This window comes from Pelmatolapia mariae, linkage group LG22, assembly GCF_036321145.2.
Source record: "Pelmatolapia mariae isolate MD_Pm_ZW linkage group LG22, Pm_UMD_F_2, whole genome shotgun sequence".
Taxonomy (NCBI): domain Eukaryota; kingdom Metazoa; phylum Chordata; class Actinopteri; order Cichliformes; family Cichlidae; genus Pelmatolapia; species Pelmatolapia mariae.
The window spans coordinates 18,392,798-18,420,455 of NC_086245.2; the positions used below are offsets into that span (position 1 = coordinate 18,392,798).

The 27,658-nt window shown below is 40.8% G+C and overlaps 1 protein-coding gene across 3 annotated transcripts; it reads left to right on the forward strand.

The window, feature by feature from the left end:
- Window positions 1–273: 273 nt before the first annotated feature.
- On the forward strand, window positions 274–27,658 carry fam91a1 (family with sequence similarity 91 member A1). 3 transcript variants are annotated; one of them, XM_065470903.1, is made up of 24 exons: window positions 274–773; window positions 1,884–1,968; window positions 2,802–2,953; window positions 4,335–4,392; window positions 6,782–6,849; window positions 7,488–7,601; window positions 8,277–8,367; window positions 8,824–8,886; window positions 10,201–10,307; window positions 10,448–10,486; window positions 12,803–12,915; window positions 13,211–13,320; window positions 13,798–13,910; window positions 14,309–14,395; window positions 14,592–14,721; window positions 17,394–17,542; window positions 18,193–18,327; window positions 20,638–20,751; window positions 20,971–21,043; window positions 22,541–22,687; window positions 23,190–23,288; window positions 23,497–23,620; window positions 23,731–23,800; window positions 25,261–27,658. In XM_065470903.1, exons 1-24 carry the CDS (start codon window positions 702–704, stop codon window positions 25,444–25,446), a joined length of 2,499 nt encoding a protein of 832 aa, XP_065326975.1. In that variant the 5' UTR covers window positions 274–701; the 3' UTR covers window positions 25,447–27,658. The 3 variants fall into 3 exon arrangements, with proteins under 3 accessions (XP_065326975.1, XP_065326974.1, XP_065326973.1); XM_065470902.1 differs by having other exon boundaries at window positions 275–773; window positions 13,801–13,910; window positions 23,187–23,288; XM_065470901.1 differs by having other exon boundaries at window positions 276–773; window positions 23,187–23,288.

The following is a 27,658-nucleotide window of genomic DNA, read 5'->3' on the forward strand; positions in this document are numbered from 1 at the left end:
TCTGACACTAAAGTCATATGGTTTAGTCATGAAAATTTTAACATGTTATTGAAGTAACAACAAAGTAACAACAAAGCCCATGTTAATTATTTGGTTATTATTATTATTTGGTTATTATTGTCTCTGTGGAACTAAGAAGGTCCTCATCAGCTTGTGAGGCTATCTTTAAAGCATGATCTCAAATGAGACCTATTAAAACAAGTTATGTTATGCAGCCCCCCCCAGTCAAAGTGGCCCATCCAGTCAGTCAGACCGGCCCTGACTTTCTGGCTTCACGTCTTCATTAGAAATAAAACAGGCTGCTGTGGGGGTGGAAAATGCTCCACATGTGCTAAAAATACTAAAAATAATGCAGTAATAATCGCACTTTAAGATAAACCATTGATTTGGACGGCGCTAACATCATCTCTCGTTTGAAACTCCGCTCTCTCCAGCTCCATTCAGGTCCACGGTCACTCCTCAACAGGAAGTGACGAAAGTAGCCACGAGCGTGACGAACGGCTCTTTCGAAAATACAACAAGGAAGTTACGGTTTATTGTGAAGGAAAATAACCGCTGGAGAAAAAAAATCTCCTCAAACCGGGGGTCCCTTCGCTCGGTTGTTGGGTGTCCGGGGGGGGCGAGGTCACCGTGGACTTTCCCGAGAGCCCGTTTCCGATCGTCTCGAGGAATTCTGCTTGTAGCCAGCTAGCTAGCTAGCGATGAACACGGACGTGGAATTTCACATCAGGCAGAATTACCCGTGGAACAAGCTCCCAGCTAACGTCAAACAGGTACCGACTTTTAACGTTTCCTGTGGGCACGGAGAGAGTGGGGACACCGCAAGGGGAACCTGTCAATGTCACCGGGGCTCTCTGTCATACTGGCAGCTGTCAGTGTCGCACTGCTCGCTCCCCGTCCTCTGCAGGGCTTCACCATCCAGCCGGAGCCATAACTGACCATCATTACACTCCAGCTACTGAAGCCACACTGGCATCACATGACAGTTTGTTTGATTGGGTGGGGGTGGGGGGCACCACATGATTTTAGAGCGTGTATGTCACCTGCAGATACGGCTTTTACGTAGTTGTGCCTGGTGCATTTAGTGCTATTGAAATGTGCTGTTACAGTTAGTCAGTAAAATGCATGACCCCCCCCCCCCTCTCTTCTTGTGCCACTACGCCAACATGTCTCGGTGAAGAGGAGGTGGGTGGATGAGCTGTTTGAGCTGCTGCATCCTCATGCACCCACTGAAAAGTTGGATTACTCATCAGAAACAGTGAGACTCCAGAGGCCCCTGGTGTACACATCTGGCCTGATGTGCACAATATAACAAGTTTTCTCTCTCTCAAAACAGCTTCAGATACAATATTAAGCTTATGCCCCAATTCCATTGTTAATTTTCCTTTAATTTAAAATATCTCTTCTCATTTTTTGTGTGAGTTATCATGAATCCAGGGGCTACTGTGGCTCTAAAACCTGTGGATTACATCATGACACATAAACTGTCCATTGAGGATCAGACAGGTCATTGCTGATATCTGATCTGCTTAAGGTCATTATTTGTCCAATACCAACCAGTGTATTGGCCTTGTAAGTAACTACAAGTATGCTGTAGGTATGCACTACCAAAGCACAAAATCAAGCACAAGATGATGCTTCTTGCTTTATTACCTACCTCCTAGCCTGTGTCAAATTCAAATCCCTCATTGCATCTTTGCAGTTAATATGGTTTCACACGTCTCTCAACACATATGACATCACATCTAATAGCAGGAAATATTCCAGTATGAAAAAATATTTCACAGACAGCTGGAGAACAGGAGGTTTAAAAGAGGCCCTGTTTGGTTTTACCCCCTGACACATTAATGTGGTCTCACCTGGGCATTTTCCTTTCTCTGCAGAGTTTGGGGAACTCTCAGCGCGAGTATGAGAAGCAAGTGCTCCTGTACAGCATCCGCAACCAGCTGCGATTCCGCAATAACCTAGGTGAGCAATATTATCCCCCCCCCCCCCCCCCCCCCCCCACACACACACACACACACACACAGCAGTGGTAAACATACAGGGTGAGCTACATGATGTTTGAGTGTTAGATTAAAAGACAGACAGCGGTTTGTGGCAGGATAAATATAACCCCACCAGAGAGTGCTTGATGATGGGCAAAAACTTTCTCACCATATCACCTTGCAGAGAAACATACCCCAGTGCTATTTTATCATTGCAGTAAGACTTCTGATTTTATAAAAGTCTATGGGAAAACAGCACTAAGCTTCATGGCTCTGTGACCTCAGTAAACACTTCTCTGATGGAACTGTAATCCCACTCTCTGCTTTCAAAGCAAATTCAGCAAAACACAAAGTTTAGTTTGTAAATTATGGTGATAATTAGGAGGATAAACCAGGGCACGGCTATTGGATCCTGCTTGTCAGTTAGCGAGTGAGCATGCAGTGTCCTCTGGTTCCCATTTAGAACTAACTTTCACTCATTATGTCAGGTTTCAAAAAAAGTTACAGCAAAACCAGTAAGCACACGGGTTAAAATGGAACTTCACTCACCTGTGGGTGATGTGTTATTAGCTCTGTCCATGTTTTGTTCTGCTTTTGGTGTTGATCATAGGATTATCCTTCATATTTGTCCTGAAAAGGTAATATACAACTGAAAATACTTGTACTGTTAATAATCATACAGTGGCTAAACATGTGTATGTATCTGTATAATAAAGTGCATTATGTATTACATCGAATCACTTTAGTTGTGATGTTGATGTAGAGAGATTGTTTCTGTATGTACACTCTGACTGCTGTTTGTTTTCTGAGCAGTGCGCCATGTGAGGAAGGATGAGCGCAAATATTATGAGGAGCTTCTGAAGTACAGCCGGGACCACCTGATGCTGTACCCCTACCACCTGTCTGACATCATGGTCAAAGGGCTACGAGTCACCCCGTTCTCGTATTACATAGGAATCATGGAGGTAAGCAACTCATGCTGTGTTGAAGAGTGCAATACCAGAGCATTAACTTTGCTCCCATTATCATAATCTCTGTGAACAGCCTCTCGTATACCTGAACATCTGTCGTTCTGTCAGTTCCCGTTGGTTTTAGAACAATGGGGCAGGTAAACCCAGAGGAACAGAGCAGACATACTTATTGTTCAACAGCAAAGGTTTTCTAATTGACTGGAAACATGCAGTCTCTGTTCATTTAAAATGAACAATATCTTCAGTTTTTGGCATCCCTGGGAATGAGTGCAGGAACTGCAGGGACAAAACAAGGAATCCAAAAGACCAATACAAGTAGAGGGATCTGAGCTTTTCACAGCTCCCAGCTGTTTAGTTCAATGTGCTTTTGTTGCATGAATAGTGCGAGTATACGGCATTGTTTGGTACACCTGAGTAGATGTGCTGGATTATTATGGTCAGCCTGCATAAAGGATAAATGGGTGTATTGTCATTGGCTAGAATGATTGTGTGTTGGTTCATTTTTAACCTAAAAGGTAAGATTGAGGACGTCATAAGACATTGTGTAGCTTTAGAGAAGAATATGCTATGTTTCCTATGTTCCCCAGATCTGGCATCAGTCAGGCACTAGGTGTCAGTCAGCGTCTAGTAAAGCCTCGTCTACCAGCTCAGGGCGACACACAGGATTGATCCCAGGGCAAACACACCCGGGAAAAATCTTTGCTGTTTGCTCTGCAGTCAGTCTGAGCTTTGCCTGCACGACAGCTCACACTCACTGATAAAGCAGAGAGAACCGGTCTGTCAGGGAGAAGGGTTCTCCTTGACTTTTGGCATTTTCATTTAGATTGCAAAGACTGAGCCCTTGTGTTCACGGGACTGGAGATGGAAAATAATGCATTTTTAATTTAATTACTTCAATTTTGTGGCTGACTACATAGTTGGTTTAATTCCTTTATACAGCCTGCTCTCAGATGTATTTCCATTACCACAACTCTGTGTGCAGATACCAACTGTCACATTCGATTGTTCCACATTTAGTGTACTTCCCATTTCATAGGACATATGTGGCTAATGTTCTTTTACCTAACCTATAAATACACATAAAGAAACAGCATTTATTTTTCAGCTCACTGAGAGGGGTTTCACCCACTTTCTGCTGCACGCTAAACCAAACTTGACTGAGCTTTAATTGTGACCACTAAATTGCCAAAGGCTATGTCATATCCTGATAATCCGTCTTAAGCACTTAATGAAAACTTGGAGTCGAAATTAGCACGGCTGCTCAGATCTGCTAATCCTGTTATTAATCAGAGACAGGGGACATAGAAAGGGGAGAACAAAATTAGTTTAATTCTTCTTTTTCTCCTTTCTCCTCTTTTTTTCTTTCCACCTCCAGGATATTATGAACAGTGAGAAGAGTTACGACTCCTTGCCCAACTTCACTGCAGCTGACTGTGAGTTTTTTTTCTTCTCTTCTACGCTTTTTTAATGGCTCGACTGTCTCTGGCTCCCCAACTTTCCCAGTTCTTGTTTAATTTTTTTTTCTTATTGATTGTTTATTTTTGTTATTGAATGGTTATTAAAGGATCCAGAGTTTAGGAAGATTAGGGGTGAGAACAAGAGTCAGGAGCTCACTGGAGAGGCCCTTCAAACCTCTTTACAGATCTTTTTCGGTTGCGTGGCTTTTCTGTGTTATTCTTGGTGCTTATCAGTTCTTTTGTACTTGTGAGTGTTACCTGTATCGAAACTGATCTCTCATTAATTTCTAAGATGATTGACGGAAAGTTATTCAGCAGCTCTTTTGATATGAAGTTAGTCGTGTAAGTAATTTCTTCTGGCAAACATTCATTTGTTTCGGCTTTTCAGCATGTCCTGATCCCCCCCCCCCCCCCCCCCCCCCCCATTTTTATTAATTAAAAACTGAATATATTTTTATTTTCTGTCATTTTTCACACCAAGCAGTTAATCAAGAGAAATAATTGGCAGTTTATTTTACTTAATTTCTGCTTCTTTTTTTCTATTTAAGGGAGACAGCTTGTGTAACACATCACATTTGAAAGATAAATTAAAGCAACGTGTCAAAAATGTTTCTCAGAAAATCTGGCTTTTTAAAAGCTGATGATAAAGATGAAGATTGGCACCCTGGCTTTTAGGCATGAGTAGCACATGTTGTTTGTCTCTGTACAGTTTTCTCGACTCATTTTTCGAAGTGTTTTTAGTGTGTTTTGGTTCTTGAATATTGGAGGTTTAAGGCTTCTTAGTAAAACTGCTGTTAATTCTCTCAAAGCCCAAACCCTGCTGTGGTTTTGTTGTTTTATTACAGGAATGCTTTTGTAACCCGCTTATTAAATTCAATAACAAACCTAAATAATTGCTTTGTGTTTCCATAACCAAACCAGAGCTTTGCCATGGGGTTTTAATTGGCTGGTGTAAATGCCATTTAATTATAATGAAAATTGCTTTTCCCCCTAAAAAATGGCCTCATTTCTGAGGACCCGCGTTTCTGAGAAACGACTGTGGAGCCTGATTAAAATTAGTTAAAAGTCACGGGTACTGGTTGTGATCTTTGACTTTTAGTTGTCAGCTGAAATGGGCTTTGGTGTTGACTAGTGAGTGGCTGAGTCCTGGCAGTGCAGGACCTTCATGCCATGGAAGCAGAAGGCCGCCAGCAGGCGATCGTAGCCGTACTCGGAGGGGCCTCACTCCACTAATCTCTCTGGAGGAAGTCTGGAAGTGTGTCATGCTGAAGTGGGAGGATGGAGAGGCAGTGAGAGTGTGTGAGAGAGAGTTTTACGTGGGTGGATGTTTGTGTGTTGTGTCTGTGTCTCGGTGTAGCAGCAGGGTGCAAGTGTAGGATTCTGCGATCTTACTCGTTCCTGTTTGCGTTGGCACCTGTCCCAGCACTTTTTACTCTGCCCCCTGCAACCCAGCGCAGCACAAGGGAGGGGAGGGGACGAGGTGGGAGTTTTAGACAAATTTGAATATTTTAGTGTAACATGAAACTTTTTGCTACATGGCCCAGAATTTCCTCAGAATTAGAAAATATGTGTTCGTTTGATTAGAAATAAATATGCATGCAAACGCTTACTCTTGTTATCTCTGTCTGCTGGTTGGGGGATGGATTGTGTGTGTGTGTGTGTGTGTGTGTGTGTGTGTGTGTGTGTGTGTGTGTGTGTGTGTGTGTGTTAGGCAGTTGTATTGGAGAAGGTGTGTGGGACTTGTTTGGGATTTGTTTGGACTTGCACAAACTTTGAACAAACCTCATGAGGGTTTTTTTACTGAAATAACTTTTATTGAAAGAAGTTGGAAAAACACTAAAAAGGAACTGAGTCTCAAACTTTCCTTCTTGAATAACTTCTTAGGTCAGTCTGTAATTACAAGAAGCCAGACTGAATATTGCAGGATCATTGCAGCCAGGTTAGACTGGACAAAAGTACTGAGCCTCCTACACATTACACCGACAGGAGCTGCTCAGCCATGGAGATCCATGCCAGGAAGCTCCTGGTGCACAGTTATTGTGCTGATTTTAATGTCAGAGGATGTTTGAAACTGCAGTTACTGATTCAGGAGAGCGTTGGTGACTTTTATGCACCATGTGCCTCTGCACTCGTGTTCCTAAAACCCTCCACGTTGCAATAATACCACTTATAACTGACTGTTGAATATTTAGGGGGGAATAAATTTCAGAAAGTGATTTGTTGCAAATCCAATAATAAAAGTACCACATTTAAATTTAGTGAGTTTTTTTGGGAAACTCATTCCTTCACAATTTTTGGTAAAGGCAGACTTGATTTTATACACCTGTGATAAGTTGACTGGCTCATGTTTCCAACCATCCCACAGGTCTAAGGCTACTTGGCATTGGGAGAAACCAGTACATCGACCTGATGAACCAGTGCAGGTCCTCCAAAGTAAGATGTCATTAATATGTATTTTAATGTGTTTTATTACACCTGTGCTTTTTTTAGTCTGTTTAAGCTGAACGAAGCCAGGTATACTTTGCAATCTGAGGCCCGACAGTGTACCATAGATGGTTAGTAAAGTCAGTACGGACTAGCAACTCGAATTAAAGTAAATTCTCCTTTTTGCTTTATTTACTTTGATTGCTCCAGACACGTCTAATCAATAAGCAGACTAAACAGTCACACATGGTTTGTAGTGACACATACTGGCTCACGTGAAGTTTTTTTCTCTGTGAAATGAAATCAAATAAAGCCAGACCACAGGAAAAAGCTACAAGTTAAACAAAATCAAACTACGGGTGTAAAAACGGCCTGAAAATGAGTCATAAGAGTGGTACAGAATGTATTTAATGGGTGATGTTCAAGTGCATTTAAAATTCATATTTTTAATACTATCGTCTTCCAATCTGCAATTTAAAGTATAAAATCATCTTCACAGATGATCTTAACAATTTGCACATATGGGTGCAAGTGGACATGTCTTTAGTTTGTCCATCTTTGTAGTTAGAATATTAATATCTTTAACTTTTCTCACTTCACCTGCTAATTGCTGAGCCCTCTTTAATAATCTTTGTCTCCACCTTTAGAAATTCTTCCGCAGGAAAACAGCACGGGACCTACTGCCGGCCAAACCAGTCGAGATCTCCGTGGAGCCGTGGTGGGTGGCACAGACAGGCTACATCACCGAGGACGACATAAGGGTGCGACAGAAATTTGACTCTTTTCTTCTTGATTTGTTTCAATTAAATAATGTACAATAAGACCCTGTCATTTTTTTATAGAAAGCTCAGTGTCAAAAATCACATATTTGCCTCAATACATAAAGCGATGTGGTTTAAGGTACAGACAGTCCAAAGAAACCTGGGTGAACATAGGTAGGGAGGATGAGAAAGCTTGGATCCTCATGTTGGAAGTTTAGCGTAATTCTGTCTGTTTAGATGTTTATTTGTCATAGGAAGGGTAGCATACGCATGTAGAGAAGAAGGAACAACATGAAATGTTGTAGTGAAGACGATGAAGAATTACCAGTGTAATGTTTTTGTTTTCAACCTAAAAAATAAACAAGAGAATAATTCTGGTGAATTTTCTACCCCCAGCTTTTAATGAAATGCATGCCCCTGCCCTGCGTATATAGTTTCACCAAAATATAGAAACACACACCCCCCCCCAACAATTCTTCTAACATTTCTTTTGTCTGCGAGAAAAATGCAGAAATAGTTAGAAATCGACACATAATATGTAGATTGATTTATTTTCCTCGAGGAGATACGGTTATTCACTGTGGTTGCTTTATATTTTTTTAAACCCTTTTTTGAAGCATATTTCTGTGGTACAGGTGTGTGCTAATGTCATCTGTTTACTGGATCAACTTGCAGATCTGTTCTCCCGCTGAGAAGAAAGCCATTGATAAGATGATAGATTCTGGTCCTCAGCTGGCCGGATCCATGGAGTACAACGTGGTCTTAAGTGAGCATCATACTCAGTTCTATTTGCTCGTGCTCAACCATAAATTAGGTGGCAAATGTTTAAATCTTGTTAGTTGTTTATAGTAAGAACAGATTCAGTTTTACCTCAGTGTGTTGGACTGATTTTCGGAGGTGAAGCACAGGGATGAAGGTTGTGTTCTTGCAACTTAGATGTTAATTAGAGATCAGTTTGAGTGTGATGAACCTCTGCACAGGAGTGCTGGTAACTGAGTGGCAACAAATAGAATAAAATGCACTGAGACGCTTTGCAATCTGAATACGTGTAGATATTCTGATGAGATTTTTATTGGGTTGAAGTTTTTCCAGCATACTATTATTCTACTCTGATGAAGCAGTAACTGCACAAGTTCTGTCAAAATATTAGTTTTCTCCACATGGAAATAGCAACAGCAAATATACAAAGAGAGTATTTTATACTGTTTTTTCTCTGCTGTAGGCTTGTACAACCGGGGATTCATCTACTTAGATGTTCCCATATCTGATGACAGCTGCATCTCAGGTACACGTGTGTGTGTGTGTGTGTGTGTATGTGTGTTTAAACATCCCTATTCTATTTTATTTGGCTAAGAAAGTTTTCTGTCTAAATATTGAACATAAATGAAATGCTGAAAGCTAAAAAAGTATTATGGGAATGAATTTGCACTGATCTGAAATCACATGCTATAAGGGTATTACAGACACAGTACTGTGCAAAAGTTTCAAGCTAACCTGAGTTTCTTTATGTTTTGCCTAAAGAAACCAGATTTTCTTATAATTTTTCAAGTGATTTTTAAGAAAATATTCTCAAGGCTCTCTGGCAATCTTTCAAAGTTTTTCTTTTGGACATTGGCAGCTTTTTTTAAACTTATTTTTACTCCAGTCCTTGTAACTGACCATTTTCAGCAGAATGCATTTGTTTGTTAAGCCGCTTAACACCTGATCTGTGAATCATTCAAGCACAAAAAAAGCATCTAACTCAAATATGTGTCTACACATACCAGGCTGCTGAGTGAAGAGCTAATTTTAAATTGTATCTTTTATTATTTTGTTACTGTCAGCCTGTCTCAAAAACACTTCTTTCGTTCCCATTTCTATAGTCGAAAAATGTCAAACATGACACAGTTTGACAGACATAAAATAGTGTTTTTGCACCAACAAGATGATTCCCAAACAACTATTAGTTGAAAACCTGGCATATCCCAGCATGAGATGAACAATATCTTCAAATCATGTCTTTAAGAAATAGGAAAAATCCAGCAAAGACCTGACACAGGACCTGACAGATGGCATTTCAGTTGATAAATCTACTGCTCACTGAAGCCTCATCAGAAATGGTCTCAGTGGAAGGATAGCTGTCAAATAGGAGGAAAGGCTGAGGTTTGCCAAATTACACAAGAACTGGACTGAAAATCAGTGACAACAGGTCTGTGATGCTTAAATCAGCGAGGGCTTAAAACACGGTGGAGGCTCTATCGTGGTAAATTGATGGAATTATAAATCAGATTTTGATCCACCACGCAATTCCATCCAGAAAACATCTGATTGACAAAAGCTTCATTTTTCAGTATGACAGTGACCCCAAACACACTGTCAGTCAAGTAAATTCATAGCTGCATAGAAAAACACACATTGGGAAACACAATCAGGCATGGATTGGCCTCCCCAGAGCTCGGATCTCAACATTGTTGAAGCAGTGTGGGATCAATGTGGGAAATGAGGAGGTCAGTCCACGCGTTTGCACAGTACTGTAGTGTATTTAAAAAGAAGGGAACGGAAACAGTTCTGTGTTTGAAGAGTTGCTGAACAGTTGTTGGTTACTGTTTGTGTCTTTCAGTGCCCCCACTGGAAGGGTTTGTCATGAACCGGGTCCAGGGTGATTACTTTGAAACGCTTCTGTACAAAATCTTTGTGTCCATCGATGAGCAAACAAACGTAGCAGAGGTAGGCTTTAGAAATGTGTTTCATTATCCTCTGGCTGCTGCGATCATAGTAAGAGAGTGTGTGTGTTTGTTTATTGATCAACATTTCAACCAAACACTTTTTTTGTGTCTCTTGATCCTGCCTCCCTCTGCGCTTCCCAGCTGGCAAATGTGTTGGAGATCGACTTGGACTTAGTGAAGGTAGGCATCTGCTCATCCTACTGTAACTGAAGTGCAGTTTTTCAGAAGAGAAATGGGGAAACGGTAGATCTGAGAAATATATCTTTCAAAATTTTCACAGAAAAATGCAGAAGTGATTTTCTGCAGTTCCACTGTTGCTTTAGAAGAGATTTGTTAAACGTACTTCTCGCTTCTCTTTGTTTGTAAAGACACATGGCAGAGCAGCGTTTAGACTGAATGAAAGAACGGGAGCAGCTTGTTTTGAAAAATATGTTTTGTTGCATTATGTTTCAAAAAATAGGAATTTGCTTTTCAAGGACGTGACGTTGTGAAATTTGGGTGATGGCATTTTGTCTGATAAGCAGCTATCACATCGGATTCTTGTTTTCTTGGCATTTCAGAGACTAACTCTGAGGGGGGAAAAAGCTTTGATAATATGTAGCCAAGTGAGGAGACATTTCAGCACAATTTGGCCGTTTCGGTTTGGATACACACTCACGCAGACGTGTATCTGAGTGCCACGATTAGATCCATCATGACCCATGACTCCACCAGAGGGGCTGAGCGGCATCATTCCTGTTGAATTGCTGCTCCAGTTTGACCCCCCCCCCCCCCCCCCCCCCACCCCCCCCCACCCAGTTTCCTATTCACTTTCTATCAGGCACGGACCTAAACTCTGCCACAGTGTTATGACCTTCTGTGTGGAGAGCTGCACTCCATCATCACTCGGTCCCATCTCATTGGTGCAACTGAAAAGCAGCACTTAGGAGAAGTGGTTGAAGGCAGCGATTTAAAGCGAGTCTCCAGCAGAAGGCCTGTAGCTTCTGAGATGATTGAGATGTCTGAGAGGTCTCCATTGTGCAGAAACCTTTCCCATCCTGACTTGAGTTTGAACTTTCCTCCTGTGCAATAACCACTTCATGGCCTAAGTCATTTGAAAGAAACTTCCTCCAAGGGCCTCTTTTGATATGATAAGAGGATGACTAGTTGACCTCAGCTTGCACCTCTCGGGTGTAAAGGTGTGAAAAGCAATCAAGCTCACTATGCTCATGTCTGAGTAAAAGAGTTAACAGCATGGCGAGTTGATCACTGTAGAAGTGGAGGAAATAATGAAAAGGCCAGACAGCTGTACAGTACAGCTGTACTACCTTTCTTTTTTCTTCAGTTTTTGAGACCAGTTGAGTCAGCAGCCAGTAATTGCTTTTTTTTTCTCCCCTTTTTTTAAATAGATCCTACTGGGCATTAAAAGAGCATCATCCAAAAGACTATTCAGATTGCTTTTAGTCACTTTGAGACTCTCACAAGGCATCTCTGCTTACAGTATAATTTGACAATGTAATTTCAAATCCTCTTAAAGCCATTCAAACTGAGGGGGTTGGTTTTCTTGGGCTACATGTTTTTATGACATTTGTCCATCTTTGCACTGAAACGGTTGACCTTTTTTTGACAATACAGTTGTTTTTTTCAGGATTTTTAATTTACTTTTGATATTTAGATTAAAATGTGAAATGAGGTCTAAATTAAAATATCTTGCTAATAAACTCTTTAAAAGTTTGTAATTTGTATGGATATAACTGCCTGAACCTAGACAGCATAGTTTTGAGTTACACTTACTACTGCAGGGTGGATTTCTGTACTAGAAAAGAAAATTTAGTCAGAAAAATGTTAGCGGTAAAGCTAAGGGCGATGTTGTCATCAGAGATTGCACCATCGCACATGCAGGAAGAAATGTTTCCCAGAAGAGAGAGATAAAAATACCAAATTTTCTGGTGGCGGTCTCAAGACATTTTAGAGCAAAATCTGTAACCCACTTTTCTTCTTTCCTTACCTTATTATTGCAACTCTCTCTCTGTTGTATCACTATCATACTCAACAACCACTTCTTTAGATACACTTTCCCAGCACTTGGTTGGACTTCTTTTGCTTTCAGAACAGCCTTAATGGCAGTAAAGGGTTTTGCATGGTTAGTAGCAATAATCAGATGTGTGGTGTTTAAATAATGCTTAGTGGGTCTAAAGCATCCAAAGTGAGCCAGAAAGTCTCCCCTACACAATTACATCATTGCCACCAGCCTGAACCCTTACAAAGCAGGATGGATGCATGCTTTCATGTTGTTTACACCAAATTCTCACCCTACCATCTGAATGTTACAGCAGAAATCGAGGCTCATTAAACCAGGAAACGTTTTTCCATACATGCGTTACGTGTCTGCCATGTGACTGGGAGAAGTTAAACAGGTGTACCTAATAAAGTGGCTGATAAGTGTACATATGGTTTCAGATATGTTATTTGTGGGATCAAACATCATTTGCGTGTGCTTCTCCTGTGTTTTATCAGAACGCAGTGTCCATGTACTGTCGCCTCGGCTTCGCCGTGAAGAAAGGTCAGGTGTTCAGCTCAGACCAGCTCCACCCCACCTGGAAGAACGCCCCATCTGTTAACAGGCTCAAGTATGTGTTGTCATCGGTCAGTCAGCGAAACACCATCTGAAACCTCAGTGTAGTGCAATTTGTGGAAATACATTTTTACATTTACACAGTTGAACACACGAAAAACCAACATTTTAATTGAAGCTTCGAGCATTTGAGACTCCAGAAACCGCCACACACCAACGTTATTCTTATAAAAATTCAATGCCATCAATGTTTAATGAGTTTTAATTTCCCCAGCTTTAGGACATGATGAACTACTAGGGTGTGGTGACAGTGTCCTTTATGTACTGTGTACTGTTATGTACTGTTGTAGAAGCACTATGGACCCCCAGAAGATGCTGCTGTCCTGGGAGCAGGGCAGTCCTGTAATGGAGGGAGGCTCCTCAGCCACAGATACAGACACCACTAGCCTGGAAGACCAAGGTCTGTATACACACACACATGCACACACACACAGGCATATTCTGCAGTGTATGCAAATGCTGATGTGCGCACACGGAGCACTTTATGATTGCTACTTCAGAAGTTTGAAGCAGCAGTGTTAATTAATCCCTAAGAAAGCTCAGTCATGTTTCTGAAACTCATTCTCACATTAATAGGTGTTTCTCTAAAACATTCTCATATTTAAACTGATTTTAACTTTGTTTTACATGTTAAGGTGGCACTGTTAAATTTGCTTAAGTGGATATTGTCATATAAGTGACTGTTGATCAATCACATCTCCATGTAAATCAGGCCTCTTTGATAGAGAGAGGCTTTCGTTTTCATCTTCTAAATGCAGTTAATCATAAAAACACTTGTTTATTTCCTGAGTTTTAAAAGAATAACTCGCATGTAGCTGTGCTGTTAGACCTGCTGCAGTATGCATGAGTGGTACAGCATATTTTTATGTCTCTGTAGCAGACACAGGTAGCGTTAGCAGCCTGAGCATCCCAGCTGCACCCACCAAGAGGATCGCCTTCCTTTTTGACTCGACCCTTACAGCCTTCCTGATGATGGGCAACTTATCGCCGGTAAGTGAAAGAGTGTGGAAGTGGGGTAGGGTGGGGTAACAAGCATAAGATAAAGATAGTGGCTGTGCTGTGATCTCTCAGAGGGAAGGAATTCATCAATGCAGTGTTGCTCATGCATGTGAGTTCTGCTGCTCGCTGAATGGTGCAGAGGGATATTTGCCTCAGTCTGGACTATAATATGAGCGTACTTTTTTTTTTATTTGGAAAAATAAAATCTTTGTGTCTCAATTTCTGAATCTCACACAAAGTAGCAAAATCTGGAGCAATTAGGTACCTCAAACTATGTTTGTATTATTATCACTGCTGTTAATCATATAAAAACACAAAAACAAAACTTATCTTGTAAAAAATTGGATGTTTACTGTTGATCTAATCGTTTTCTGTTGTCGTGCTATCAGAACCTGAAGAGTCATGCTGTGACCATGTTTGAAGTGGGCAAACTGTCGGATGAGACTCTCGACAGCTTCCTGGCTGAGCTGGAGAAGGTGAGACCAGAAATCAGAATTTCTTTCTCGTTTTCAGAAAATCTGTCATCAAAACCTTAGCTTAAATTGAGAGGATGCTAACTAGGTGCAACAAATACACGTGTATGTACAGACATCAAACACTACATGCAGACATCTGAATACAGTCACACAAACTCTGAGTTGGAACTTCTCCACTCGTTTCTGTTTCTCTCAGGTGGAGAGCACAGCAGAGGGCGAGGCTCAGCGTTACTTTGACCACGCTCTGACCCTGAAAAACACCATTCTCTTCTTGCGCTACAACAAAGAACTCACTCAGGACCAGGGACCTGATATTCCAAACATAGGTAATTATGCAGTTACACCGCCTTTATTTTCAAATGAGCACTTTGACGAGGACACGGGGTCTGTTACCAGTCACCCGTCCATCCCCAGTTTACAAGACTGGCTACCCTTCTTACAGTGTTGGTCAGATTTTAGTAAAAATTGTATACAGTGATCATCCAATGGGTCTTCATCCAGAAGTGTGCTCAAAGGCAAGGTCACTTTTGTTATTTTAAGGACAATTACCTATGAACTGTTTTCGATCGTGAGCTAAATGAGTTACTATCTATAATATATTGATTTTGTTGTTTCAGTATCATGGAGAGAAACTTGTTCAGTAGCTTTGCTTTTGGCATGCATGAACTGAAACGCCAAAACTCTGATTATTAGATGACCTTATCTACAGCTACAGTTACATCCATATACTGTTATAATTATAGTGGTGGATGCTCATTATCATTGTGAGCCAGAATCCCAGGATTCAGCCTGCTTTAAATATTTGGTTTCACACAGCTTTTGTTTTTGTTTTTTTCTTTACTCTTAAATCATAATAATGGGATAGAAGGGCGAGATGACCCTAATGTGGTCATCTCAGGGATCAGGTCTCAGGCACACAGCTCTGGCTGTGATTGGCTAATCCTCTCAAACCTTCTGTTTACAAGTGTCAGCCACAAAGATGGTTTACAGGAAGAAGAGCTAAGCAGCTTTTTTCAGATAAAGTGAGCTGAGCTGCACCGAAGTCGGTTATAAAATAAACAATGATTATTTTTAATGTGAAATATTAAAGTTACGCTGTCATAATAGGGTCTAAAAACAAAAGCACTGAGCTTGAAGTAATTATAATAAGCTCCCTTTTAATGTGACACAGTGTAACTTTTAGCTATGAAGTGCATCAGTGGTTCTGGTGGTCTGTTTTCAGCTGATCAGCAGCTCATGTTTTTATCCTGACTCTGTTACCTAAGAAAGTACTCTGAGCTGCTGTGACTGCAGTTATAGAAAATGGTAAATGTCTTCCATTCAGCAACTTGTTCTGTGATCTCAGAAAATCAATACATGATTACTTATTTTTTTTCAACAAAGAAGTTGTTGCTGGTTGTGCTGCTTTTGGCTGGCATCTCTCACTATTGTCTCTTTTGGCCTTCACTGCTGTCTCTTAAATATGCTCACAGAAAATACTGAAGACAAGGGCATACTATGTACACAGAGTAAACCTGTATTGTTCAGCTTGTGTCTCTAGAGGGAGCAGAAGAGAGTATGTCCTCCAGCATCGACAAAGCAAGTCTCTGAGTTTCTTTGTAGCTTCCATTGCGCCACCAGATGCTGTTTGTTTGGTTTGGCCGTGTGCCTCCTTTCTGATTGTCTTATCTTTGTGTGCTCCTCATGCTGCTGCTGCTCAGCTGAGGAGTGAGAGCAGTAAGAGCCTGCTGGCTGAAGCTAAACTAATCCCCCAAAGAGTCTAATGATGATTGTTAATTTGGGAAGTGAAGGAAATTTGTCAAGCAAAGAAAAAAAAAAGTTTGGTAAAGTCAGAGGAGACTTTTTTTTTTTAAATTATTGGACGAGCCATTCATAACTGTATTAGAATGAATAGAATAGAAAGTTGAAGTGTGCGTGCCATTTTCCATGTTACAGGTTATTATGGAGCTAAATCACTTTTTACAACAAAACGCTCAGAAACAATTGATACTGTCACAATGAACATTTGCAAATCTTGTAGATTATTAATCCCTGTTTTGTTAATTAAATATGTCACTTTATGCATCTTTGAAATTATTTATCTTTCACCCCTTTTTAAAATCTATTTTGAGGGATTTCTAGCCTTTTTTTTTGTTTGATCGGACAGTAGAGAGAATGCAGTAAAGCTTGGTGTTTGGACGGATGCAAACCTGGGCCTGTGCATTGGTCTTATGGCACATGGATTGTCTGCTCATCTAGTCAGCTAAACCAGCCCTCCTGTCTTTCACCCTTTAATATCATAGACATCTCTTAGATTCAATAGGTTCCACTGCAAGATACAAGGATTTTAAATCCAAGGATGCCAAAAATATCCTGTGAAAACTTAAACAAGAAAAAAAATCTTTGTTCTGTTCAATCATCAACCACATTATTGTCTAAAGCATCCACACTTAGAGATAATTATTCAAGCCCTTTTTTTTTCAAAGGAATAGTTAACATTTTAGGACACATGATTACCAGTTTTTTCACTGCAGATTAGCTAAAAGGATCCTTCAGCCTATGGTTTCTAAGGTATTCCTGGGCCAGATGAGAGATATAATCCCTCGAGCAAGTTCTGAAAAACTCCAGGTCTCAGCCCAGCTGGATGCACCTGGAAAATCTCCAAAGAAGAACAGTCAGGAGGCATCCTAATCAGATGGCCTCTGCTCCATGCTTTCCAAGCTCATCACCCTATCTATACAGCTGAGCCCAGCTACCCTACAAGGCCAACTCTTATTTTGCTCATTTATATCTGCAATCCCATTATTTTAGTCACTACCCACAGCGCATGATGACAGGGCATGGTTGGAACATAGCTCCCAGTTCATCATAACAGTCCGGTGCAGTGCAAATTTTTTGCTGTGGTGTTAAGAAATACTCTATCCTTTGAGGCAACACTACAAATTTAATGCGCATAAACATTTGCATTAGCCTGTTTAGGAAGTAAGTCAGGATTTTCTCATGTTTTTCCTCTCACTAGGTTTCCCCTTGGACATGTTGCGCTGTGAGAGCCTGCTGGGTCTAGACCAGGCCACCTGCAGCCGCGTCCTCAACAAGAACTACAAGCTGCTGGTCTCGATGGCACCGCTCAGCAACGAGATCAGACCCATCAGCAGCTGCACCCCTCAGGTATGATGCCTGGAAGGAAGGAGAGCAGAAGGGCTGCTATTTGGCATGCTGGGATGTTTGGGTACATGTTGAGTGCGTTTATGTGTGTGTGTTTGTGTTCTAGCTGACAGTTAATGAGTTTGTCCGTTTGGTTGTGTTTGCCTTCTCTTGTAGTGTACACACTCATGCGCTCGGGATTGATTTGTGATTGTGTGTGTGCTCCAAGTGCTCAGCCTGCAGTTGCCCCAACAACAAGGCTACACAAAGAGAAAAGGGAAGGAAAGGAGGCGAGGCTCACCAGTAATTCCTCTGCCTGGCCACACTCCAGCTTTCTAGCTGAGCTCAGAGAGACAGAGGGAAAGAAGTTAAACTCTTGTTGTGCCATTCACGCTGCTGCTTATTCTAACACTGCTGCGACTCAGTGAAGTGGAATTTACCAAATTCTTGTCTTTGTTTTCTTCTCACGTCTCTAATAGCAGCTTCAGTTTCCCCTCAGACAGAAGAACAACACGGACGCAATTATTCTCATGCGCCTGTGTTATTTTTTTGGTTGATGTGAAGTGTGAGTTTATGCGAGGAATGAGATGGGAAAACTGCCCAGTGTGCATGCGTTAGTTCTGCTCCTGTAAACTTATGTATGAATGCGTGTGTGTATTTGTTTCTCCTTGTAGCACATTGGCCCAGCCATCCCTGAGGTGAGCTCCATCTGGTTCAAGCTGTACCTGTATCATGTGACTGGCCAAGGCCCGCCGTCTTTGCTGCTCTCCAAAGGCTCCAGGCTCCGCAAGCTGCCGGACATTTTCCAGGTTTGTCCAAACTAATGATTAATCAGGTGTGTAAGTCAGAGGCGTAGAGACACGGTCTAGTCAGATTAAAAAAACAGCAGTACTGTGTTGGACCAGCAGTTGGGTGGATCACATTTTCACTTATCTTTTACAACCTGCCCTCTCAAATCTTTGACCTTCAGTGAGTTGGAAGGATGGGTAATCAGAGCGCTGGCTAGATCTTTTCTAAACAAAGACTCTCGTGGACCTTGGTCATATCTCACTGTAAACCTGCATTTTCCTCTTCAAAGGCTTCCCGCTGGTTGTGGGATTTGTTTTAATAGCACTGGGATTGTGAGACAAGGACCTAATGATGACTTGATACAGTAAATTCTCAGGGGAAGATGTGTAATGTCATGCAAATGGATCTATTAGACCATAGCTTGCATGCATGTATTTTTGCACCTTTTATCTACATGTCACTTAATTTGTTGGTGTTTCAGTAGGTGCTTACTAGGAAAGGTAAGAAAGTAGAAATGTCGCAGGTCCATCCATCCATCCAGCCAGCCAGCAGGTTGACAGTCTGTTGCAGGGCTAACACTTAACATGTACTGAGAATCATGTGAAAGCAATTTTTGAATTTTTGGGAATTTCAAATTGACTGTGGAAGGACAGAGAGTTTCCATAGGAGAACCAGGTTATCTCAAGCTGGAATAACATATGGAGTAGAGGTTTGTGGGGGTAAATAAGAAAACTTTTAAAGGGATTTTTGCCTTAAAACAATCTCACAGTCCTGTGAAAAACTGAATACACTCTTACTGCTTTCACAGGTGATAAGAGTGTAAGTTGTAGCCAGGTGCTGCTAATCAAATGCACTTGATTAACTGATCATCAGCAAGTGTGAGTGTATTCATAAAAGCTGAAGTTTTGGCAGCTTGCTGGTCTGAAGCATTCTGGGGTGTGTTAACCTGAATCCTCCAGTCCCACAGCCCTTCGGGGAGAGTACAGTATTTCCCAGCAAATTTGCTCGCAGGGCACAGCGTGCAAAGCTCAGAGAATTTAAAAAAACCCAAGAGCTACATCTCAGACTCTGCAGGCCACAGTTAACATGTTAAATGTTTATGATGGTACAGTAAGAAAATGACTAGAGAGAGAGAGGACATGGCAGCACCAAACACGTCATACCAGCTGTCAAGCACAGTGGTGGAGAAGTTATGATCGGGGCTTGTTTTGCAGCTACAGGACGTGGGCACCCTGCAGTCACTGAATCAACCATAAACTCCTCTGTAGCAAACTATTCCAGAGTCAGATGCGAGACTATCTGTCTGACAGCTAAAGCTTGGCTGAAATTGGGTCATGTAACAGGACAATGTTCCCAAGCGCAGCAGGAAATCTACAACAAAATGACTGAAAAAGAAAATAATCAATGTGCTGCAATGACCCAGTCAAAGTCCAGACCTCAAGCTGATTGAAATATAGGACCTTAAGAGAGCTGTGCATAAATAAATATCCATAAATCTCAATGAACTGAAACAACGTTGTAAAGAAGAGTCGGGCAGAATTCCAGTAATGAAAAGAGAAGCTGATGAAGTGACACAGACTGCAAAGTCTGAAGTGCTGGTGTTGAGCCCTGTGTGTGAGTCTGTTGATCAAAGGAGAGACTGGGCCAGCTTGAGATTGTCACTGAAGAGTGAAGGGTGGAGGAACTGTGCTCTTCACTGTGGAGTTGGTTGTTTGTTCGCTCTGCCTTCTCATGGCAGTGCAGGAACTTACACATTTAAACAATTTCAGTCCATAAGTCACTTATGGAGTGAATATAATTAACCAGAGACATGAGAATAACACCTTAATTTCATCTAAAAGCTCTCTCTCAGTTTGAGAGAGCCAAACAAAATCCTTGGCATGTAAAATCAGCAGCAGGGTGGAACCTTAATTAATTTAACCGGCTAATATTGACCTAGTGGGAGGTTGACAAGATGGCATGACAGTTGAGCTAGAAGAAAATCGTGTTTCCTCTTATTCTTTTTTGTTTTTCAATCTTCTAAATTAAACAAAAACTGGTAGAAATGGTTCAACTGAGATGCTGTCCTACATGTAGAAACCTGTATTTACATAAACAATAAAGCTATTTTGGGGCAAAAAGAAGTGTAAAATTGCAAACCTATCTCCACTTTTACACATCACTATCATTTATTAGAATTTATTATGATTTATAAAGCTTTATGTTAAATAAAATGTGTTTTTCTTAATATTTTTTTCAGTGTCCAGTTTGTTGAAAGCTGCTTTGGAAAGATCTAATGATGAGTGAAGTAATTCATTGCTGAATCCCTTGAACCATTTCTCTCTCTTCAGGTCTATGACAGGTTATTGATAACTTCCTGGGGTCACGACCCTGGAGTGGTCCCTACGTCCAACGTGCTGACAATGCTTAACGATGCCCTCACACACTCTGCTGTTCTCATCCAGGTAAACTCACACAGATGAGGCTGATTTTTCTATGTCGTTGTCTTAAACCTCATTTAAGTTGAGAGGATAAAATATTACCTTTAATACCAGATTATTTAACTTAATATTAATTTAATGCTGTCTGATGACATTTTTGTACATTTTGTACCAACTCTTGCTGTGTTTGTGTATAAATGTGCACTGTTTGTAATTTAAACTACATGTGCATGTAATCCACAGGGTCATGGTATGCATGGGCATGGAGAAATGGTGCATATCCCATTCCCTTTTGATGAGGAGGATCTGAAGGGAGGTAAGAACCTGTCTGTGCATAAACTATTGTTTTGATATAGCAGCTTTCAAATAGCCAACCTGCATTTATCTGCAAACCATAATGAAGAGTCCTGTTTTACTGAGTCAGACAAAATGTTAAAAAAGGGACATTTTCTTGGCTCAAAATGGACCTTTGGAGACTGACTTTGCACAGAGGCGCGACTGTCTCACATGCTGAATCTGTGTTGTCTTATTTTACAGAAATCAAAGCATTTTCTTTTTTCTTTTTGATTTAAAGATGTCTGTGTTTGAATAAATCTAACTGTTTTAAAAAACACTGCTAAACATTGTGTACCATAAGTGTACCTATGCAGAGAAAGCTGTGGCTGTCAAAGAATGAGAGGTGATAGTGAAATAACAGGAGAAAGGGGTTTTTCTCATAAGAAAATATGAAACCATGAATTTGCTTCACAATAGTATTCTTGACACCGTACTGTTCTCTCCAGAAACGGAAAACTCAAACCCACAGATTGGAGATTAGGAGGCCTCCCAGACTCTGTATTTGATTTCCTATGGCTATTCATGGTGCAGAATAGAACCCCGTCCTACAATTCAGCATATTTCAATAAGATATAAACATTTCAAAAATATATTTTAACACAATAAAAACCTCAGATATGAGGCCATTTTAAGTTTTTATTGATGTTGTGAAATATGGCTTTTTCCATCTGCTCATTTTTTGTGCTCCTAATCTGGCCTTGGGTTCATGTGTTCCAAAGGAAGAGGAAATGTACAAAGTCTTCAGTTTGCTTTTGGTGGACTCGGTGACTCATTGCCAGAAAACTTGTGGTGTAAGATGCATAGAGGGAATCTGAATCAGATATCAGAACAGCCTTGAAAGGCTACTTTTAAATGTAAAGGATGGTTTCTCTACTACTGATGTCCTCTTTAAAGGTGACTCTGAATGTAGCTTAAAAGGGCTGTCAATGAACATTAAATTATTATATAAAAATAAAACGTATTCACGTCTTTCTATTTGCATGTTCGTATTTCCTAACATTACAGAGAGATTAGGTAAAGTGTAGCAATGTGTCCTTGGTTTACAGCCTTCAATTGCTAACTGATAATACTGTTATACTGTATTATACACTAATGATATATCAGCATTGGTATACTTTCACTGGCAGGGTGTGCATAATGACAAGCATACCTTCAAACTGTGATCTTTTCTCTGCTGACTCAAACATTCACTGTTTTCAGCTTTGAGGGTTTTAACTCATCAAACACTGTTAGATTTTGAATCCTGTAAAATCCCTCTCTTTGTGCATTTGCTTAAAAGTACCATTTAAGTCTCATCCTCCTAATGTGCTTACTGAACAAATGTAACAGGCCAAATGAATAAACACAGTCCATAACAGCCTCATGCAGCAGATAAATTGTGGCCGTATCTTTGCATCGTGTCATTTTTGAGTGTGAGCTTTGGCCCGTTTGGTGTTTAACATGATCCCACTCTGTGTGTTGTGTGCCTTCTGTGCAGAGTTCTCCTACTCCAACATGTGTGTGCACAAGGCACTGCAGAAGCTGAAGGAGCATGTGGATCTGGAGCACCAGTGTGGCTACATCACCATGCTCAACTCCAACAACAGGCACCGCCGCAGGCCCAGCGACAGCACTGAGTGCAGAGGTAACAAGAGCTCGCACGTGCACTTTTTTTTAAGGCTGTGCATGTGAGGGTGCTGGATGGAAAACATGCCGGGTTGAACCAGCAGTGGTGCCCTTACCTGCGATGGCCATAATAGCACTAATGGTGCAGATTGGATAAATATCGCTCACAGTCCAGTTTAATTATGCTGTTTGTCTGCAGAATTGTTTCTTTTATTGTGATTGCCTTTGCTAATGCATACGGATCGAACACTTTTAGCCTTTACCTTCAGATCAGCTGATTGAATCTTGATGTAAATGATCACAAATCTCATTTAACGTGCCAAGTTAAAGATACAACACTGCAGGTCTGATTTTTAACAGATGAATTTCCAATGTAAATCCAGCAAATGGCAAGAAATGATTTTAAAAAAGCTTCTCAGTTGAAGGTACTATAGGCTTTATTCTAGCTCTTACCATTTACCCACAAACAACACTCAAAAGCCTTAACTGTGACTTAGATTTTATCACTTCTCTTCAAGGAGACACCCATCTAGGTGGAGGCTTGGACACTAATGGCAGCACTGAGTCCTTTGAGCTTGTGACAGAGGAGAACAACGGTGAAGGCAAAGGAAAGACAGACAGTAAGTGTGTGTTATTTTTAATTAGAGTATCTCCAGTAGTATTTAATCAGATGTTTGTTAGTTGAAAGTGTTTGGGAATATTCTAAGAGCTAAAGCTAAAGTGTGACAGAGGCTCCATGCTAAATTCAAAACCAAAATGCTCTTGTCAGTGTCTTATGTTGTAATTTGTGTCCATCTCTCCCTTGCCAATCTCTTTTTCCCCCCTCAGCCCTTTCATCTGAAGACGAGTGGGTCCCTCTTGAACTGTGCTTTGGCATGCCCCTCTTCAGCTCTGAGCTCAACCGCAAAGTGTGTCGAAAGATTGCTTCGCACAAGCTCTGCAGCAACGAGAGGTAAAAGCCAAAATCAGGCAGCATCCTCTAAAGCTTAACTTTTACATAAAAACTGTGACAGGAGCTTTGACGTGTGTTGATGCTCGACTAAAGATTTGTTGTTGTTTCAGCCTTCAAGAGCTACTCCACTCGAGCCGAAAACTGTCACTCAAGGTGTTGAGCTTCGTTCAGTCATTCCAGGTAAAATCACTTTGCAGTTTCTTCAGGTGTCCGCTTAAGAAATCCTGCTCAAAAGTAAAAGTCTTGGCCAGTGAAAAGAGCAAATGTCAGGTCCCAGACTGATATTCCATTCAAATGTCCAGTCAAGACACAAACCACGTGGTCCTTATGAGACAGAAAGAAATATTATAGTAATAACAGTAAAGTACAATGTGGTAAAAATATAAATATGTCGTTTTAGCATAATTAATGTTAATATTTAAGCATTGTTTGAGAAAATATTTTTAAATTCATTTTCAATTTATTTATATATCGTCAATTCAGAACAGTCTCCTCAAGTTGCTTTAAATTGTGTGGTAAGACCCTACAACATTAAACTCCAAACAATCAGGTGATTCCCTGTGGGCAGCACTTGGCAGCAGTAGAAAGGAAGAACTCTCTTTAACAGGAAGAGACCTCCAGCATAACCAAGCTCAGGGAGTGGCAATCATCTTCTGTGATTGGTTGGAGGGTCAGAGGGGAAAGAAAAGAGAAAGAGCAGAGCTTAGAGACGAGGACAAAACAAACACGATAAAAGAGGAGATATAAGTCAATGACATATAAAAATGGCATACAAATGCATAGGGGGTGAAAAAAGGTGAGTGAAGAAGAAACTGAATGCAGACTGATTGCAGTGCAACTAAGGAAGGGTTCAGTTTTATGCATAATTAACAACTGTTATTACTTTTAACCTCAGTGCTTTAAAGTGATTCTTATTCACCACTTTAAACACACGTTCACACTCTTCATGAACACTGTTGTTCACTTGCCCAGCAGACCCACAGCTAGTTTAAGGAAAAACCTTCAAACAGACCTGTTGTGCTGATTTTCATTCACATTTTAATAACAATCTCTATTTATTTCTATTTGGCCTTGATATGGCCCCTTAGTCTCATTAAGGCAGCTTTCTTCTGATTGGTTGCCCTTAGATAACTATATTAATGGTATCTGTGTTTTAAGCAGTCTGTAAGCTCTGCTTTCAGCCCTCTGCAATTACTTACACATGCGCTGACCTCATTAGTTGAAGCGTTTGCCAAGTGTAATAGGAGCATCCAACATCGTAACAGTACATATGTGACAGAAAATAAGGAGCTGCATAATGGGTCCACTTTAAGTTGGTGTTTATTTAATTTTAGTGATCAATTAAAGACATGAACATTACAATGCAAAACAGGAAGTGGAGCTGGGTGAACATTTAGTGCAAGAAAGAAAGAAAAGACAGATATTGGAGACAAAGGAAAAAATAAGTGAAGTAATCAGAGCTGAATCAGGGTGTTGCAGCACGAAGGTAACATGATTAAGCGAAAGGACGTGGCAGCAGTATTTACTGGTTGAAATGGTGAACCCTTCTGCTGGTTTTTTTCCTCCTATAAAAATATATCCCTGCCCTTCATATCCGTGCCTGGTGTTCTGATCTGTCACCTTTGACCCCGTGTTGGCAGGATGGCAGCCAGCCCTCTGACCTGGACAGTGGTGTGTCCAACCCTCTCAGCCAGCCCCCGCCAGAGTCCGGTGTCCCCCTGCCCGCCCTCAACCTCCTCTTCAAGGACGGGCAGCTGAAGGAATGGAGCGGGCGCGCCCCTCCTCCTCTAGACATCTCAGCCCTGCAGAAAGACCAACTGACATAAAGCATCAGCAAAACTTCCAGATTTAGGAATGAGGAAACGGCGTCCCAACGATGGGGGCTAATGTCTTTTCGCAGCGTCACGTCTCACTGTGGAAATTCCTGTTCGTGGTTCCAGCCCTGCATCTTTAAATCCAGTCACAAGGAAACTCCCTTATTCGTAAGCCCCGCCTTCTTGTCCATCAGTATCCAGTCGTGGGATAATTGGCCCCGTCAGCACTTTGTCATTCACCTACTGTATGAGGAATCATCGACACTAGTACCAACCCTCTTTGCTGTCCTCCTTCCCTCCCCTCTGTGATTCCTCGTATTCGTAGCAAGGCAGTGTTATCTGTTGGAGTGGTGCTATTATCACACTATATCACAGCGATGCAGGTAAACATCATTTAACCTGGAAGACCATCTAACTGGAAACAAATGCGCTGTTTTCCCACTGACTCCACCCCACCCCTTCAGTCGATGGATGTTTTGTGACCCTTGAGAGCAGAGTGTAAAATGGTTAATATTGCATAGATGTTCAAAAAAAAAAAAAAAAAAAAAAAAAAAAGACCTATAAAATAAACATTAACGTGTTGAACAGACTTCTTCAGGAATCATTTGACAATATGCATATTCTAGGACCAATTCTTTGGACTTTAACCAGGTTGATAAGACCCCGCTGCCTCCCTGTATTGTCTCATGTTAAGTGATCTAATGCATGATACTATTGCACAAAAAAAAATCTTTCCTCTTTACTTGTAATCAATATTTGGGGCATTTATTATTTGCACTGTGCAGGATTTCTTCAAACCTGTGGACGAAGTAACATCATGTAATTTTTTTTTTTTTTAATGTTGGCTCATTTGTAGTGTGCACGTGATTTTAGAGCTCACCAAAAGGAAAGTGTCATACAAGGCATCTGAGAAACTGCGTTTTTTTTTTTTTTTAATCCATTAGAGAACACCAAAGACCTTATTTCTTTATAATGATTTATTTTCTTTTTACTCCTTTCTCTGTTCTTTTATTTTGGTGTTGCCTTATTATTTTCAGCCAATCAAAAACTACCAGGTCTGGGATCATATCTCCTGATTTTTTTAATTTCCTTTTTTGGGGGGTTGTTTTTTTTAAACTCACAAGTTTCTTTTTTTTTTTTTAATTGTTAATATGCATTTGATGTAGTGTGTCTAACTAATAAAAATTACCAATGTCGGATCAAAAAAACCTGCCAGCCATTATCAAGAATTTGACAAAATTAATCAAACTGAACCAAACTGAAAAGAATGGGAACAGTTAGCTCTGCATGTTTGACCCAGGGCTGTTGCCACTGTCGCTTGCCAGCTATCTCTCTCTGTCTCTCTGTGGATCAGCTTTTGTGCAGTGCACTCTTGGCCAGCCTTGCTCACTCTCCAGGGGATTCTGTTTACACCATGTTTTGAAAAAAAAAGGGGGTTTGTAGTCTAGAGAGAAGGCAACTTTGTTGTGAAGGCTGTTGCAGACCCAGGGGATGGAAATGCTAATGCTTTGCCCAGCATCTCAGAGATGTGATGGCCCAAAAAGTGTCTGAAGCCTATCGTGAATTTTTTCAGTGTTGCTCTGAGAATATAGAGTACTTTTTTTTATTGCATTTAAAATGGAAACCCAGTTTGTTGAGCTCTCTCTCCCTCCATTTTTTTTAAGGAATCTACATTCTGTTTTTGACCCACTTGTGGTAGTTTCTGATAACGTGATGCTAAAATAGGGGAAAAAACAACTGTCACAAGGACCTTTTGAAGCATGATGACTGTGTAGAAACCATTGTGAGTATGTTGCGTGAGTATTGTACACGTCACGGGTGTGTTTTTAATACACGCCTACCTTTCACAGTAAGAGTCTCCTCCCAGTCCTGCCTGTTTGTTATCTACTTGCAGTTACTCAGTCGTCCCAGATACACCCCCCTGCCCCCTTCCTCCCCTAGATATACATCCACCGCAGTGTTTAAAATGCTAGTTTTATATGTCAGCAGGTATTTTAGGAACTCTTTGTTGTAGCTTGTTTAATGGGACTGTAGATATTTGACAGATTTAAACATGATCTTGTAATTACATTGGTTACAAAAAAAGAAGAAGAAAGTGACATTCCCTCACCATGCCCTTCCTTCCTCCTTTTCTCCATCTTGCCTCGTCTCCGGTTACATACTATTACAGATAAATATGTAAAAAGTATATGAAAATATAAATAAATATGTAATAAGATCAAAA

Coding starts and splice junctions, on each gene's coding strand:
- fam91a1 (XM_065470901.1), top strand. CDS start 702: ATGAACACGGACGTGGAATTTCACATCAGGCAGAATTACCCGTGGAAC. Junction 1,969..2,801: donor GCGATTCCGCAATAACCTAG/GTGAGCAATATT, acceptor TTTTCTGAGCAG/TGCGCCATGTGAGGAAGGAT. Junction 8,368..8,823: donor GGAGTACAACGTGGTCTTAA/GTGAGCATCATA, acceptor TCTCTGCTGTAG/GCTTGTACAACCGGGGATTC.